Source organism: Myotis brandtii, unplaced genomic scaffold, assembly GCF_000412655.1.
Source record: "Myotis brandtii unplaced genomic scaffold, ASM41265v1 scaffold84, whole genome shotgun sequence".
NCBI lineage: Eukaryota > Metazoa > Chordata > Mammalia > Chiroptera > Vespertilionidae > Myotis > Myotis brandtii.
The window spans coordinates 11,111,071-11,128,144 of record NW_005371410.1 but is presented as its reverse complement, the minus strand read 5'-3'; the positions used below and the strand labels follow the sequence as shown (position 1 = coordinate 11,128,144).

The following is a 17,074-nucleotide window of genomic DNA, read 5'->3' as shown; positions in this document are numbered from 1 at the left end:
CGGTCCAACATCCCCCGAGGGGTCCCGGATTTCAAGAGGGCACAGGCCAGGCTAAGGAACCCTATCAGTGCACGAATCCATGCACCGGGCCTCTAATATGATATAAATATGACACAGACTGTCTATCAAGGATTATCAATCATAGGTGATCATGGAACACGGGAGTATAATTGATCTCTGGGAAGTTGGGCCAATAGAAAGCTGCATATCAACACTTGTTGCTTGGTGAAGGGAGAGGAAATTTTAAAGAAACGGTGTCCAGGTTACTACTTACATCAAATGATACCCTGTAACAGGAAGGATCAGCAGGAAATACACTTAAAGGATAATATCGGATCAAGGAAGTGTGAACTCTTGGCAACTGTCATTACGGCTAACCTGTGTCCTGCTCTGGTAATATGTACCACCATTAGAGAACTATTGCATGGGGCTCCTCATTAGGCTCACCATGTTAAACAGTATTGAAGCACTGTGCCTGCAGGGCAGAGCCTAAGCATCACACTAACTAGATGTCTCATTTTGATCAGAAACTGTAACTCTAACTAACCCACCATTAGATACTTTTGGATTTCTCACTGACTCCTTGCTATAGGTCATAAAACTCATAAATATTTTATTATAAAATTGTCTGAAAGATATTATACACAGTGAGTAAAATCATTTAATACCAAGGGCTTTAAATGTCTCTGAAATATTAATTTTCAGACTTTTAAGAATATGAGCTCAATGATAAGTTATAAAGAGTTGAATTTTTATTACATATTTGAACATGAACAAAAACACATGAAAAGACTCACCCTCAAATGTAAACATTTTATGTACATTTAGCCCTAAGAAAAAACTGGTTATACTAAAAATCAGAGACTTAGAGATTGGAAAAATAAAGATTAAGACAACACTTTAAAAATACTACATAGTACATACATTCATGGAATTTATTAAATTAAGTATCAGAATTTCCACCTGGTTTTCCATATCCATCCTATTTCTGCCTGTATACACACATTCAACTCTATCTCCACTCCACAGGCAGCAACTATAGTTCTAACCAGCGCTGAGTTCAGTCTGGACATTAACAATGCCTCCATCATTTGGTCCTCTGGACATTAAAAATACCTCCATCACTTGGCCTGCCTTCATCGCTGCTTTTATCAACAGCAAAGGACCATCAGAGATGGACCCACTGACCCATTCCCATCTATTTTAAGCCATAGGATCCTAACAGGACACAGATTTGACCTCCTTTGGATCCCATCTAGTTGTCTATCATGACAGTAATGCTTTCATAACCTTTCTCTCAAAGTTGGTCCCCAGAGCTTCTTATCATAGCTCACTTGATCCAGTATTCAGTCCTTTCTGACTCTAGATTCAGACTGAGCAACTGTAAAATCAATGAGGTGGTGTCTCATTAACCTAGGACTCTGAGGTCCAAATTTCACGGACTATTTGACAACCGATGTAGATAATAAAAAAAGAAAAGTACTATAATATTAATAGAATTGGCAATCATTGCTTCATAGGATCAAAGCTGCCCTCTGATTTGGAGGCTGAATGGAGCTTGAATGTTTGTATGTGATACTAAGTGACATAGCAATACATACCTTTCTGCCCTCCCAGTCTCCTGATTAGTATTTTAAGTGTGACAAAATGCCTATTTATCCCAATAACAACCTAATTTTTTTTAACTGAGGTTAGGTCTGTTCTTGCCTTTGCAGAAAGGGAGTCTTTTTTAGGCAAAGAGACTAGGAACTGGCAACTGTAAAATCAATGAGGTGGTGTCTCATTAACCTAGGACTCTGAGGTCCAAATTTCACGGACTATTTGACAACCGATGTAGATAATAAAAAAAGAAAAGTACTATAATATTAATAGAATTGGCAATCATTGCTTCATAGGATCAAAGCTGCCCTCTGATTTGGAGGCTGAATGGAGCTTGAATGTTTGTATGTGATACTAAGTGACATAGCAATACATACCTTTCTGCCCTCCCAGTCTCCTGATTAGTATTTTAAGTGTGACAAAATGCCTATTTATCCCAATAACAACCTAATTTTTTTTAACTGAGGTTAGGTCTGTTCTTGCCTTTGCAGAAAGGGAGTCTTTTTTAGGCAAAGAGACTATCAAGGAACTGAAAAAGAAAAGAAAAAAAAAACAAGAGCAAAATGATTCATTTTCTACATTCTTTTTTAAAAAAATTCTTTCCTGAGTTTACCTGCAAGAAACCAATAACAATTCTTCACAAAAGTGACTGAAGAGATAAGAATGAAATATAAGATAATTCTTTTATAAATATGAGATGTTCAACCTCAAATAAAATAACAATAAATTCCACCACTGTGTGTACGCTTCCAGTGAAGTTTTAATTCTTTCCATTCTAAGCTGATAGCCCTACATAAACACAGAATCATAGGTGGAAATATGCCATGTTTAGCACTAGAAGCACCATCTGGTTAGATAAATGAATATCACAAATTAAATTTACTGGTGATGAAACTGTAATAAAGTACTATAAGTCGGGTTTATAATATTTTTTACCAGGAAGGCCCTCATTGCATTGAACTAATACCACCCATAAAAAACCTAACCAACCACTCAAACAAAAATCATCTTTTGTGCCTCTAAAATCATGAAGACTTTGTACTCCATGCCTCTTAAGTCTTGGTGGTTTTCAGAGTAAGACAGATTAAGTGTTAAGTAGCTTCGCTGATTTCTCCATCTTGAATAACTGTCAGTTCAGGAACTTCGTTCATCCTCAGGACCTCTGCATAGAGCAGGTAATTATGTAGGCTTCTGGGAAGTGGCAACTGACAGATAAAATAATCAGATCGTAGGTGTTCTGGTTTTAGACTGGACCGAATTTCCAAACGACAAAGGTGGGTCAGGGATGGAACAGCACCTGGAGAAACAAACCAAACAAGGAAGATGAAAAAATTTTAAACATTAAGGTAAATGCCTTTTTTCTCTCATCTCTATGTAGTAAAAGAGAAGTGATATGTTACTCAGACTTACTTTTGAAAGACTGCTTGGGCCAGGATGACCACAACAAACTCTGTTTTACAGTCTTCACCTGGTTCCTCTCTCTCCAGTTGCTGGCCACACATGCAAAGCCAATACCCAGGGCCACATAAAATTAAATGTTCAAATTCTAAAGATCTGGCAATACCAGTTGGTACTTAAAAAATGGATGAACTAACCTTAAAAATGATAGCTCACAGCAACAAACATTACATCCCTTTTTTACTCTGTTTCTTTGCAAATGGTCTCTATCCAGACTTAGCACATTAAGTGAATAAATGTGTAGCTTACAAAAGTTTTCCTCTTCTTGTCCGTGACATAGAATGAAATTTCAAAATTGACACAGAGAGAAAAGTGCCTACCATGCCATATGCCTATACACTTCACACACATTCTCTTTTAATCTTCATTACCCTATGCTACAGAAATAAGAAGACAGAGGTTTAAGTAACTTTCCAAAGGTCATACATCTAGCATGTGGTAGACCTAGGATTCAAATTCAAGTGCGTCTGACCCCAGAGCACGAGTGTGAATGCACACATACTAAAACCACTGCGCCAAAGGCTAATTACCAATTAAAGGATAGTCCACATGCACTTAATTAAGAATCATACAATAGTTTCATTTTCCATGATGAAAAGTGTGCACTACAGTAAATGTCCACAGACATGGAGAGTACTAAAAATAGCTAGTGGTTTTATGTGAAAAAAATGTAGCGCCTTTTATTAATCCAAGAAATCTTGTATAAATCCCCATGCACTGTAGCAATGATTAGCAGACCAGGATCACAGCAACAAGGACAAATAGTATCAAGAGTCCAGCTGATACCAGATCAGCTGGTCTGACTCCAAGTCGTTCCTTAAACTGTAAATCCTCATAGGGCCTGGGACATTCTAATTCTCTAACATCTTCAGTATCTTCTAAACCACTAAAGTTAATCCATCATCTTACAATTTACTTTAAGCTTATTGGTTTGAGTTTAGTTTAATTTACTAAAGTCTGGGAAACGCCTTGAACCACAGTGTTTCAAAATGCCAAATAAGACATGCAAAACGATTATCTGATTTTGTACATAAACCTAAGCTAAAAAAAAGATGAGTATTTTCTTAAACCATGAGTCATAGACTCCCCATTATAAATCAGACCACATACTGGTAATCTATAATATATAATACATTTATTTCCAGTGTTTTCATGTCTTTATCTCATTTAAACTTTACCCCGTTCTGTAAACTTAAACGAAGAATCATCACTCTCACTCCTAAGATGGGAAAACACTGGTGAAGGGAGCACTGGAGGGATTAGCAAGAGTACATATGGGGAGCATACCCAAACTGCAACTACCCCCCTCCTAGTTTTCCAAAGGAGTAAGCAGGTTCAACTTCAACAAGTAGGTTAACTATGTTCAATTATTACCTATTACTAGGGTGGGGGACCTTTTTTCTGCCTAAGGCCACTTGGATATTTATAACATCATTCAAGGGACATACAAAATTATCCACTTGAAAATTAGCCTGCTATATTTGGTCAAACATTTAATTAACTCACCCTAATGCTTTGGCAGGGCCAGAACAAATGATTTCACAGGCCTTACATGGCCCGCAGGCCAGACGTTCCCCACCCCTGACAAAAAAGTAAGTCTCTTTACCCAATGAGATCAAGAACAATAATTAGTCCTAAATCACAAATGTCATAAATGTCCCTGGTGGGGAAAGAAGTATGTTGGCTGCAAACACTGAGCATGCCATGGGCACAGATGGATGAGGCTGACAGAGGAACTGACAAGTACATGGGTAAAAGTGAGGTTGGCTGTTAAATTGACATCTCTTCATTCGGCATGTTCCTATTAATGTAGACCCCTTTTACACACCCAGAATAAAGATAAAGGGTGGCTGTGTGGCCCAGAGAGCTGCTCACTCAGGGATAAGGGATCCTTAGTGCTTCTCCAGCTTCTCTATTTTGACAGACTATGCTCGCTTACAAACTCCTTGGGCTGACTGAGGGGAGCTCCTCTGCTGCCTCACAGCTTTCTGCAGTGCTGATAAGCCTTTCCAGGTCACCTGACTGCATCACGGTAACCCTCCCTTTAAAGCTAAATAAACCATTTGTTTGTTTATGCTAATATATGTGTGGAAGCTTAATCATTTGCAATCAAGCCAAATTGGACCAGTACACATTTTATGGAAAGCTTAAGTGACCCGCCCATGTTGACACTGTCAATCAACAACATATCTGATACCAGAATCAAGTGATTTGACTTCAAGTCTAAGGTTCTTTAAACTGTGATTAAACCTAAAATAATTCTCTAACATCTTCTAAGCCACTGAAACTTTTAGGAGATCTTTCCACTTAATAATTATTATTATTATTATTATTTTTTAAAGGAAATAGCATAGTTATTTCAGATTTTGGCCCTAACTTTAATTGCACCATTTTGATCTCCCCACCCCTTCATGAGCACAATAGATCACTGGCCTGATGAACAATTAGAGGTCTAAACCACATTCATTTGAACTGAAGCAGTCTTTCATCTGTAGATTATTAACACAGATAATAATATGCCCATCACTGCCATCTTAGTTTATTATGCCAGTGAATAAGGGAATTTTATAATCATCTATGTGGTATTTCAAATCACACAAAATTCCTGTGAAAGTTTCAGTGATGTAGAGCATTCCCAGATGTGTTGCCACGAGGCTGAGAAGATGGAGCCATGCCCTGCATTTAGAGTATGAAAAAGCCCAGACGCTGTAGGTAAAACACACTTTCATGAAAACCTGTTAAAACCAGATTTCAATTTATTAAATAAATCTCTTTCTTCTTGGAGTGTGGTACTAATCATAGTTAGAAAATTATGTCTGAAATCATGCTGTACTTTTAAGTTACTTTTCTGACCAAATCATTTTCAATTATGTTAAATCAAATTTATCTATATATCTACTAGCAGACAGGCAACCTTTAACTTTTCATTCTTATATGGAATTCTCCAATTTTGTTCATTTGGTTGTATGTACTGACAGAAGAACAATCCAAAATAGGATACTTGTTATAGGAAGTTTTATTAAAATCAAAACAATGATCAAAATAAACCCAATTCTTAATGCATCATGCTTATTAATGCCAACTTTACAATAGCACAGAACTGCACATACATCACACATACCCACTATCTATACCTCCCACAACCATGCATCTCTGGCCTGCCCTCCTGCCAACATTCAAATGATCTAAGATGATGATGATTACCTTACACAAGCTCTACCTAGTGCCTAAATAAGAAGCCCTTGGTGGAGCCAGTCTATTGCAGAGTAATGTACTCATACACAATTTTTACCTTCATCTGGACAAACTTGCTGTAATGTTAAAGTCTTCCAAGTAAACTCTCGCATATCTTTACTGATAAGCTGCAATAATTTTCCCATTTGGCATATGCTTCCTCTTTTGATTTTTTGTTCCCAAGTCCATTGCCCATAGTCTATCTGTTCTGGATGGATAACTGTTCTCTACTGCTGAAGATACATAATTAGTAAAAGCACATGCAATTCTCAACATTAAGAATTGCATGTCAGTGAGTTTTCCAACATTACCATTTTAAAAACTCTGTACTAGAAGGCTCAGAGAATCCAGATTACTTTTTTCTTCCACAGAAACCTCTCCAACAGTTTGAATATATCTCAGTTCAAGAGCATATTTTCCTGAATGTCTGTTTTTGATTGAGAAAATTTACTTAAATGTAATTATCTGAGAAATAAGGCATTTCTACATATGCATAAGTTCACTTGTTAAAAACCTATTCAACATGTTTTATGTCGTTACATTTCATGTAAAAATAGCAGTGAAGAAATAATTTTCTTAACTTAAGATACATAATCTGGTTAACAAAATGAAGTTAAAGTAAAATAAATCTAAATAACAAAATAGGAATATTTTGCATATATTATGTTTAAACTGGTTTCCTTGTGAAAAATCTCCTACTACATGCTCTGTAATTGTTTTAATTAGCTTGTAAACTTTTTTTAAAAGAATATTATATTGATTTTTAGAGAGAGAGGAAAGGAGAAGAGAGAACCATCAACGTGAGTGTGTAACATGGATCAGCTGCCTTCTGCATGACTCCTACTGGGGATCGAGCCCATAACCTGGGCATGTGGCCTCATCGGGAATCGAACCAGTAACCTCTCAGTGCACAGAATGGTGCCCAACTGAGCCACACTAGCCAGGACTTAAAAACTTTTTAATAAGCTAGAGTAAGTTGAGAAGTTATTTTAAAACAGTCATAAAATATCGATTTGAGAGTAAATTGAGAATTTGTTTTAAAACAGTCATATAAAATATCAATCAGCCCTAACCGGTTTGGCTCAGTGGATAGAGCATCGGCCTGCGGACTCAAGGGCCCCAGGTTCGATTCCGGTCAAGGGCATGTACCTTGGTTGCGGGCACATCCCCAGTAGGGAGTGTGCAGGAGGCAGCTGATCGATGTTTCTCTCTCATCAATGTTTCTAACTCTCTATCCCTCTCCCTTCCTCTCTGTAAAAAATCAATAAAATATTTTAAAAAATAAATAAATAAAATAAAATATCAATCAATTCACAGAATTTTCACCCAGCTCACCTCCATACTTATACCAACACATCAGCATGCATTCAGTAAAAACAGGTAGAAATAAGGGATGGTAATACTTCCTTTTAGAAATGATAAAATACTTAAGAGAGAACACAAATACAAACACATCCTGGAAAAGAAAATTAAGTTTAGCATTTTTCTAACAAACTAAACATTCACTAACAAGATTTTTAGGACTCATTTTGTTAACATAATCCTTACTAAAGTTAAAAGGATATCATTAAATAAACATATCAGTAAATACCTCTTTTTCTTTATATGCCCCTTAGGCTAACCTTATAAAATCAGATATGATTTTTGTTGAAGGAAATTATTATCATCCCCCTCCCAGTCCCATCCTTTCTCCACATAAATAAAATGCAAATGATGCCCTACTTAATATATTCTCTGACAACTCTCATTACTTAAAATTACAATATAACTAGAGAAGAGAAGAAAACATAGTCATGTGTCTCTAAAAATTGTACTTTCTTACCAATATGTTGCTGTAGAGCCCACGAGGAGTTTGAGACACGAGCAGAGAGCTTCTTTTCAACAGCTGGAGGAAGTCTCCTCCAATTAGTAAACTCCAAAGTAAAGATAAGGGTGTCATCGCTGACTGAGTCAGTCCTGTATTAGCAAGATGTTAATGCACCATTAGACACCAAATACATCAAGGATTCATCCTGAAAATAAACACCACATACCTATTCTTACAACACCTTACTAAGGAAGGCATAAAACTGCAGCATAGAAAATATTCACGTAACTGGAGGCAAGTTCAGTGGATATGAATAATCATCTACAGGTTCTTAAAGCAAACTGAATTGACTCTGTGTGAGTTAACAGATGACAAGAGGAAACTCTACTCTCAGAGAGGGCAGGAACTTTCCTTCCAACTCCCCAGCAGCAGTGTCAAGAAAAGACAGAGACAGCAACCAGTGTCCTCAGCAGATTTGGCATTATCTCCTCCCAACTGGACCATCTTGCTTTAAAAGTCCTGAAAGGATAAAGCCCAAATACCCAAATTATCCCTAAACTAAGTATACGGGAGAGACAGCTTGCTTCTGCCCAACTCCCAGGGATGTGCAACTGTTCTCCTCTAAGAACCTTGTGCATTATAGATTCAGCTCTAAGAAATGTAGCAGAATCAGTTTTGTCTCTAAGAACCAAAAACAAGTCTTCAGAACAGTTCTCTCTCTATTTCTAAAAAATAATTTCAGATTTCCTACCAACCTACCCAAAAGAGACTTCCCCAAATTTTATAAGCATTTGAATCTAATGGAAAGAGCACTGGTCTAGGACAGTTTCTGAGTTCTAATATTACCTCCACTATTTACAAACATGTTGCTAAAATTCTTCAAGCCCTTGATCCCAGTCCTCTAAAATGAGAATAATACTCAACCTATTTCAGGGGACTAATTGTGAAAATAATATGAAAAAATACAATAAACATACTTTTACAACTATAAAATGTTATATAAATGTTTGATATTACTAGAAACTGGTTTGAAATTTTCATTAGGCCTGATAACATGAAATATAGTCAAAGTGTAATGAGAACTATACATTCTAACAATTACTCAATTAGGTACTCCCCTACCATCACACTGTCTGAAGAAAAAGAAAATGATTAAGTCCTCTAGTAATTACTTTAAAAAGAGAAATTCTTTTCAAGGTCGTTTTTTGGTTTGTTTATTTTTTGGACTCATTATTGAGCAAGGACTAAAGAAGGGGGGGAAATAAAAAGAAAAAAAAGAAACTAAATAAAATGCTCTAAACTTGTCATCTCAAAGACAATTTACTTTTTATAATTCAGGGTCAAAGTATCCTTGAAATGACTGATCAGAGTATGAAAATTATTTCCCAGATTCTTAATTCTCTAATACGCAAACTTGTATATAACAAAGAACTCAATGTTGCACAAATGCCTTGGGAAAACATTTTACTTCTAAAGAACCTTTCAATGAAATCACAACTTTGAGGAACTACTAGAACAAATAAAATGATAAAGTACATTCAAGGGCAAAAAAATCTCCTTGACTTTCTAGGAACTCCACACCAAGGTTACTTGGTTTTGGTTCCTTATTTCTTTTGTAATGGTTTCATTTGTCTGCATTAATGTGCTTTAAGTCACACTGGGACCAAATACTAAGTCATTTTTATTCAGTTATCTAAACACACACAAGAAATAAACCTGTTTACACAGCTTTAGATAAAATAACTAATTTTACCAATGCTGATAATGCCACTAAAAATGTATTGTTACTGTACTACTCTGACCATTATGTTGTACGGAGCAGTTGTACAATCATAAATGAATGACAGTTAATCAACTAAATGCACGGATGACATTTACTTTCTATTACTTATTACATTCAGTTGGAGGCACCTAGTGTTGCATTTAAAGTTGAAAAAAATATTTCAACTCTGTAGATTATATTGTGATAGGCAATTATTCAGCCAGATACATTTTTAAAGAACGTTTAAGACAAAAAATACCTAGGAAAGACATTTATAATTTACATGACAAAGATTAAGCAACTGACTTTCATGTGATATAAATAAGATATAACCAAAATCCACTTTAACAGCATATTGGAATTTTATGGGAGAATTTTTCTTATAACAGCTCTATCTATGAATGTAAATTTGATCAAAGGAAGCAAAACATTTATCATATTCAGTGTAAACACTGGCTTTATCCATTCAATAGAAGATCAGAGAACAAAAATTTGACCATGTTAAGCATTTTTTTTGAAGTGAAATTTTCTAATGAATATAAAGTTACCCCTTCTGAGTAAACCATATGCAATTGGCATTCTCAGTCCAAATAGCTGCAAGTTTTACAATTTATTTCAAAAAAGTTTGTAGTTTATGGGTTCTTAATTCCTTTATATCCTAACCCATCCAATAAATACAGCTTATACTATATTTAATGGCTTATTACCACAAAAATTATCAAATGGGCTATTCACATTGGGGAGAGGGAGGCCTCTCCCCCCAGGATAGGCAAACGATTAAAATACCTGAAATCACGTGATATAACCAACATATCCCCATGGATACACAGGACTAAGGCAGCATAGCACAGTGGTTAGAAAGACAGACTTAAGCCACAAAAAGGACAACCTGGGTTCAAAATTAAGCTCTACTAACTAGCTGTGTGAGCTTGGCAAGTATGTTAATTACTATACCTCAATTGTAAAATAAAAATAATAGTATCCAGTGTATTTTATAGTAAACTAGAGGCCTGGTGCATGAATTCTTGCACCAGTGGGGTCCCTCGGCCTGGCCTGTGGGATCGGGCTGAAACCAGCTCTCCAACATCCCCTGAAGGGTCATGGATTGCTAGAGGGCGCAGGCCAGGCCGAGGGACCCCACCGGTGCACGATTGGGGCTGGGGAGGGATGCAGGAGGTTGGTCAGCCAGGGAGGGGCCACGGGAGGGCTCCAGGGAGTGTCCAGCCCATCATACTCAGTCCTGATTGGTCAGACCCCAGCAGCAAGTTAATCTACTGGTCGGAGCGTCTGCCCCCTGGTGGTCAGTGCACATCATAGCAACTGGTCGACTGGGGGACTTTTTGCCCCCTGGTGGTCAGTGCACGTCATAGCAAGCGGTTGAGCAGCCTTAGCATATCATTAACATATTACACTTTGATTGGTTGAACGGACAACTGGACACTTAGCATATTAGGCTTTTATTATGTAGGATAAGTTACTATAAAGAACTTAAAATAATGCCTACCATGCGTTAGGTAGTATTCTAAGTGTTGGTTAAAGAAATAAACTAGAAACTAGAAATACATATACTAGAAACCAGAGAACTGAAAGTAACAGGCAAGTAATATGGAGTTGAGTTAGTAGCTTCAGTAGGAGAACACAAAGAGTGTGGCTGAGAAGAAAGTGGTGCCTGGGGGACAAGCACCAAGTGAGGGAAGAGAGTAAAGGGGACACACTGTCAAGGCTGTCTGTCCACAGCCACCCGCCTTTTGGGGCTGGATTTCCAGCTAGAGTCAGGGAGTAAATCCTAGAATGGTGAGGGGCAACTGCAGCTAGCTGTCAGGCACCCAAACACAACAATAAAATTCACTAAGTAAAATGTTATGGGTACTTAAATAGCTTTGTTAACAGCTAGACACAGCATTCATTAGCGAATATTTATATCTCAGTTGCATGTGTGTGAGTGAGTGTGTATCTGTTAATAGGACAAGTACAGTATACATATACAAATAACTTTTTAAAATCAAAGATTTCTAAATAAACTGCCAATAATCTTTTTTTCATTCAATTTGTCTTAAAAATACAATGTTTCAGTGAAACTGTATTGAAAAGATATAGAGGGAAGTGCACAAATGAGCATTTGACAGATAACTATGTATTAATCAGCTGTTGGAGAAAGGAGTGAATACTATCAGGGACTCAACCTGCTGTAAACTAAACAAAAAGTTAAGTGGAGATGAGAATGTGTATCTAAACTTTGCTTCTGCTTCTATAGTCCATAGGCATAATCCCTTTCTACTCCCTTCCAGTCATGTCCTACCTTTTTCTAGGAATCTATCCCTACATTCAATCTCGCTATTAGCAGCCCCCCAATCCAGCCATCAGAGTCACATACACACACACCCTCATCCCAACACCAAATCTCAAGAAATTGAGGGAACTTAAATATAGTATATTCACTCAAAAAGGTAAGGTCCACTATTGTAGGATTTCTTACCAAGAACTGCATAGAAGATTCAGTGGGTCAAATCCAGCAAGCAGGAGAGATGGCAACCATTCCTTATATTTCGTCTGTGCTTTAACTGCATGATTTATAAATTCAGACATATGGTTCCATGGTGCCAATGGGCAACCTTTCTTCAAAAAGTAACGAAATACTGAAAATTTCTCATACTTCAGGCAGTATGCCAAATGAAGTTCATTTAGCTGGACTCCATATTTCAAAAGAATATTCACAATTCCAAAAAATTCACAGCTCCACCACAAAAAAAGAGAAAAAGAAGTTAGACTTTTACATAAAAAATAAATGTTACAAATAATTACTAGTAGTTACAGCTGGAAAATAAGAACAGCAGATGGGATAGTGGATGGTTTTTATATATCTAGTACATTTGAGAGTAGGGGACTAGGGACAAGGGAGGGTTTTACTTTTTAATTTCCACCCCCCTGCATGGTTTTTAATTTTTAACTATAAGCAAATAGTGCCCTTAGAGTTCTAAATATTCATCTTAAATAATTTTAAAGATTATCATTGACAAATAGAAAACTTCTCAAAACTGTGATTTTTTTAAAAAAATATATTTTTATTGGTTTCAGAGAGGAAGGGAGAGGGAGAGAGAAAGATAAAAACATGATGGAAGAGGGAATCATTGATTGGCTGCCCCCTGCACTCCCCCCATTGGGGATCAAGCCCGCAACCCGGGCATGTGCCCTTTGCAGGAATTGAACCCGGGACCCTTCAGTCTGCAGGCTAACGCTCTATCCGCTGAGCCAAACCGGCAAGGGCAAAACTGTGATGTTTTTATACAATTAAGTATCTCTACTACAAAATATCTGCCAAATCAAGTTATTGAACAATGTGATCTGTCTCTAAAGACTCATCCTAGGAATCACCAAAATACCATTTCCTTTAGCAATAACCTTAGTCAATGTCCCCTTTACTTTCAAATTTCTAATGGTAAAAAATAATCATCTAGAAAAGCTGTTTTTAATTAACAAACATTTAACTTATAGCTTTATTTCTAAATTAATCTACTTTATCATGTACTTTTACAGAATAAAAGTACATCATTTTGTATCTATTAAGCTGTTGCTGTTTTCTTAATATTTTATCATTCAATATCAGTAAGTTCTGGTTAAACTGATTAAAAATAAGTGCAATCCTTTTTTGAGAGAGCTAAGTGGCAAGATGTATCAAAAGAAGTATCATAGCAAAGCTGTAAGAGCACAGACTGAAGCCAGCCTGCTCAGCTACCCACTAACCCTGGGACTCTGAATAAGTCACTTAACCTTCCTGGCACACAGAATTAGCATTGTATAAATATTTGTTGCATGAAATATTAGTCCCTGAAAATGATCCATATAAAAAAGGCTCCAAAATGAAAATATCTGAGAAATCCTATAATACAGAGTGAGTCCAGAAAAGAAATATAGGGTAAACATCTTTTTAAAGAATATGCTAGTTATATTTTCAAATTATATGCTAAAACCTCCAGATACCTGAGAAGAAATACCTTTAAAATTAAAGCAAAGAATTCAATTATTAACCTGAAATAAGCACAATAAAAAGTAAAAAATACCCCAAAATCTATAAACAAAGGAGTAGTATAATATTGTAAACATAAGATCAAATTTTTGTAGATTCATTCCCCTCTCAGGAATTCACAAAGCACCATCATAAGAAAAAAATTTTAAAGCCCTTCAAGAAAGAAACCTATTTAACATTACTTAACCCTATGTTTCCCAATTAACTATTTTATCCCATGTAATATTCATTAATGATCTATAGAATTAGTATTGTACAAAAACACACTTCGGAAAACCCAGCTCTACACTTCTTCCAATTACCATATTGCCTTGTGTTAGAAGAGACAAACCACATTCTAAAAGGCTTATAAAACTGCCTAATGCTACATTTATTAACACATTTCCAACAAAACTACCTATAATATGGTGAATAATAAACATAAAATAAACTGGAAAATCATAAAATTTGTCAGCATGCCCTGAGCTTCTGAGAAGACTGAAGGTCTCAAATATACATATAAGCTCCAGAAACACAAGCAACTTCAGTGCTCTATATGACCTTCATTATTGCATGTTATTGAGCAACAGTAGCCCTAGGGCATAGATAACCTTTGGTTAAATAATAAATTGTATAAACAGATTAAAAAGAAAACAGTGCATCCTATTTAACCCTTGCAGAGCATTTGGTCCTGCCTAAAACATTCACAAAGACGTATGGTCCTTGATATTTGGTCCTGTATCAAAATACCTAGAGACATTTGATCCACACCCACCTATTTAACTTATTCCATGTGTCATTACCAGCTAGGCTACCAAGGCAGGAAGCATTACTATTGACTAGAGGCCTGGGGCACAAAATTTGTGCAGGGGAGGTGGGGGGGGGTCCCCTCAGCCCGGCCTGCACTCTCTCCAATCCGGGACCCTTTAGGGGATAACCGGCAGTTGGACATCCCTCTCGAAATCCGGGTCTGCTGGCTCCTAACGGCTCACCTGCCTGCCTGCCTGATCGCCCCTAACCGCTCTCCCCTGCCAGCCTGATCACCCCTAACCGCTCTCCCCTGCCAGCCTGATCGCCCCTAACTGCCTCTGCCTCGCCCCCGCCACCGTGGCTTTGTCCAGAAGGACGTCCAGAATGATGTCTGGAAGACGTCTGGTCTATCCGGTCTAATTAGCATATTACCCTTTTATTAGTATAGATAATACAGTCAAAACCAATTACTGGATCAATAAAACATGGTAGTATTTTTATGTATAAACCCACAAGTATAAATAAATATCATGGGCTATCTGAAACCACAGATGTTTTTTAATCATGGACATTTTGGACAGGACCAAATTTGAAGGAACTTTTGCTCTGGCCGGGTAGTTCAGTTGGTTAGAGCGTCGTTCCGATATGCCAAAGTTGAGGGTTCAATCCCTGGTCAGGGCACATACAAACCAATGAATGCATAAATAAGTGTAACAACAAATCAATGTTATGTTCTCTCTCTCTCTCTCTCTCTCTCTCTCTCTTGCTCTCGCTCTCTCTTAAAAAAAAAGTCAATAAACTTAAAAAAAAAAAGTCAAGGTCCTTTTGGCTTGCACCAAACGTCTCAGTAGACATTTTGGACAGGACCAAATATCTGCTAATATAAACATCACGAACTAAATGTGACACATTAAGAGACTGCATATTATATAAACCAGTGATTCCCAAAGTGGGCGCTACCGCCCCCTGGTGGGCGCTGCAGCGATCCAGGGGGGCGGTGATGGCCACAGGTGCATTTGTTTTAACTTTTTTTGTAGTACCTTTCTATTCTGAGTTCAATAAATAGTTTCATAATTTCAAACTTCAATGTTTCTAATTTACACCTTTCTTTACTATATTTTATGAAAAAGGTAGAAACATTAATACATATATCTTTCTGTTTAATTGCTATTAAAATTTTAAAAAAAATTAATTTCCAGGGGGCGCTGAGTAATATTTTTTCTGGAAAGGGGGCGGTAGGCCAAATAAGTTTGGGAACCACTGATATAAACAGTGAAAATCATCAAATACTGAAAAAAAGGAGAGGTTTAAAACCTAAAAAAGCAATGTCTGCACCTTATCTTGGGGTCTGCACATTTTCCATTATTTTGCTCTTTGAAGTTTAAAAATTTGCACAGAAACAGTGCCCAGAAAAGAAAGAAGCACAGTAAGAGGAAATTCAACATATTAACAAAATTTATTTTAAACAGAAATGGGCAAACAGCTTGAGCATTTTATGTTCAATTAGCCAACAAAATGTCTAACCAACTTATTAGCTGAATGATCAAAGACCATATAAGTTTTACTGAATGGTTTTCAGCCATTTGCTGAATACAAAATACATTAGGTCCTATGTGTGATTATGATGAAGAAAAATGACACACAATTTCTATAAAACTAATGTGCTAGCAAGGATCAGTATCAATTCAAAAGACAAAATCGGGTTTGTTAAGCCATGATCTCTTCCTACAGTCATATATAAGTGGCGTTAATATTTGTTCAAATTGTCCTGAACTTTCTCAACTTCTCTCTTCTTTTACACATTCTAGATAAAGGAATCTTTTTCTTATATCTTCTCATTTCAGTTGAATTACTCAACTGTGCCCTTGAAAGAATGGCTTTCATGTTACTGTAGCTGTTAACTTTTTAGCCCCGAGGGACAAAGACTGTTTTTGTGCAGTGATGGAGGAGACCTCTTTCCATGAGAAAAGCTAAGGTCACTGCTTCAAATGGAAGCTCATCCTCTCAAAGGGATGCCCAGGAAAAATGTTTCAGGATGCTAATCCTGAGCTAAAAAGTTAAATCAGGTGAATAAAACAATAAAGAAGAAAAATTGTAAAACCCAGAGCCATTATTTACATCTATTATTTTTATTACCTTATGATATCAACTGTACTATTTGTAAAAGCATATAGAAGAGTTCACTAGAACACGACAGGCCAACAGTGAAAGAAAGGCCACAAATACTAAATATCTAGATCTCAGAGAAATACCAAAAAAAAAAAAAACAAAACAAAAAAACACACAAAAAAGAAAATAAAAGTTTTAAACTCATCAACACTTAAAGTCAATAAATTTTTTTAAATGTTGCCGGGGCCCTAGCTGGTTTGGCTCAGTGGATAGAGCATCGACTTGCAGACTGGAGGGTCCCAGGTTCAATTCCAGTCAAGGGCACATGCCCGAGTTGCAGGCTCGATCCCCA

At 36.8% G+C, this 17,074-nt stretch overlaps 1 protein-coding gene across 5 annotated transcripts in view; it reads right to left on the bottom strand.

The window, feature by feature from the left end:
- Positions 1 to 2,193: 2,193 nt before the first annotated feature.
- ASB3 (ankyrin repeat and SOCS box containing 3) overlaps positions 2,194 to 17,074 on the bottom strand; it is a 77,432-nt gene continuing 62,551 nt past the window's right edge. For all 5 annotated transcript variants that reach the window (XM_005884627.2, XM_005884629.2, XM_014532010.1 and 2 more), the window contains 3 exons: positions 12,337 to 12,594; positions 8,114 to 8,247; positions 2,194 to 2,896 (listed from right to left, as the gene is read on the bottom strand). In XM_005884627.2, coding sequence (XP_005884689.1) covers positions 2,691 to 2,896; positions 8,114 to 8,247; positions 12,337 to 12,594 — 598 coding nt within the window. In that variant the 3' untranslated portion in view covers positions 2,194 to 2,690. The remainder of the gene's footprint in view (positions 2,897 to 8,113; positions 8,248 to 12,336; positions 12,595 to 17,074) is intronic.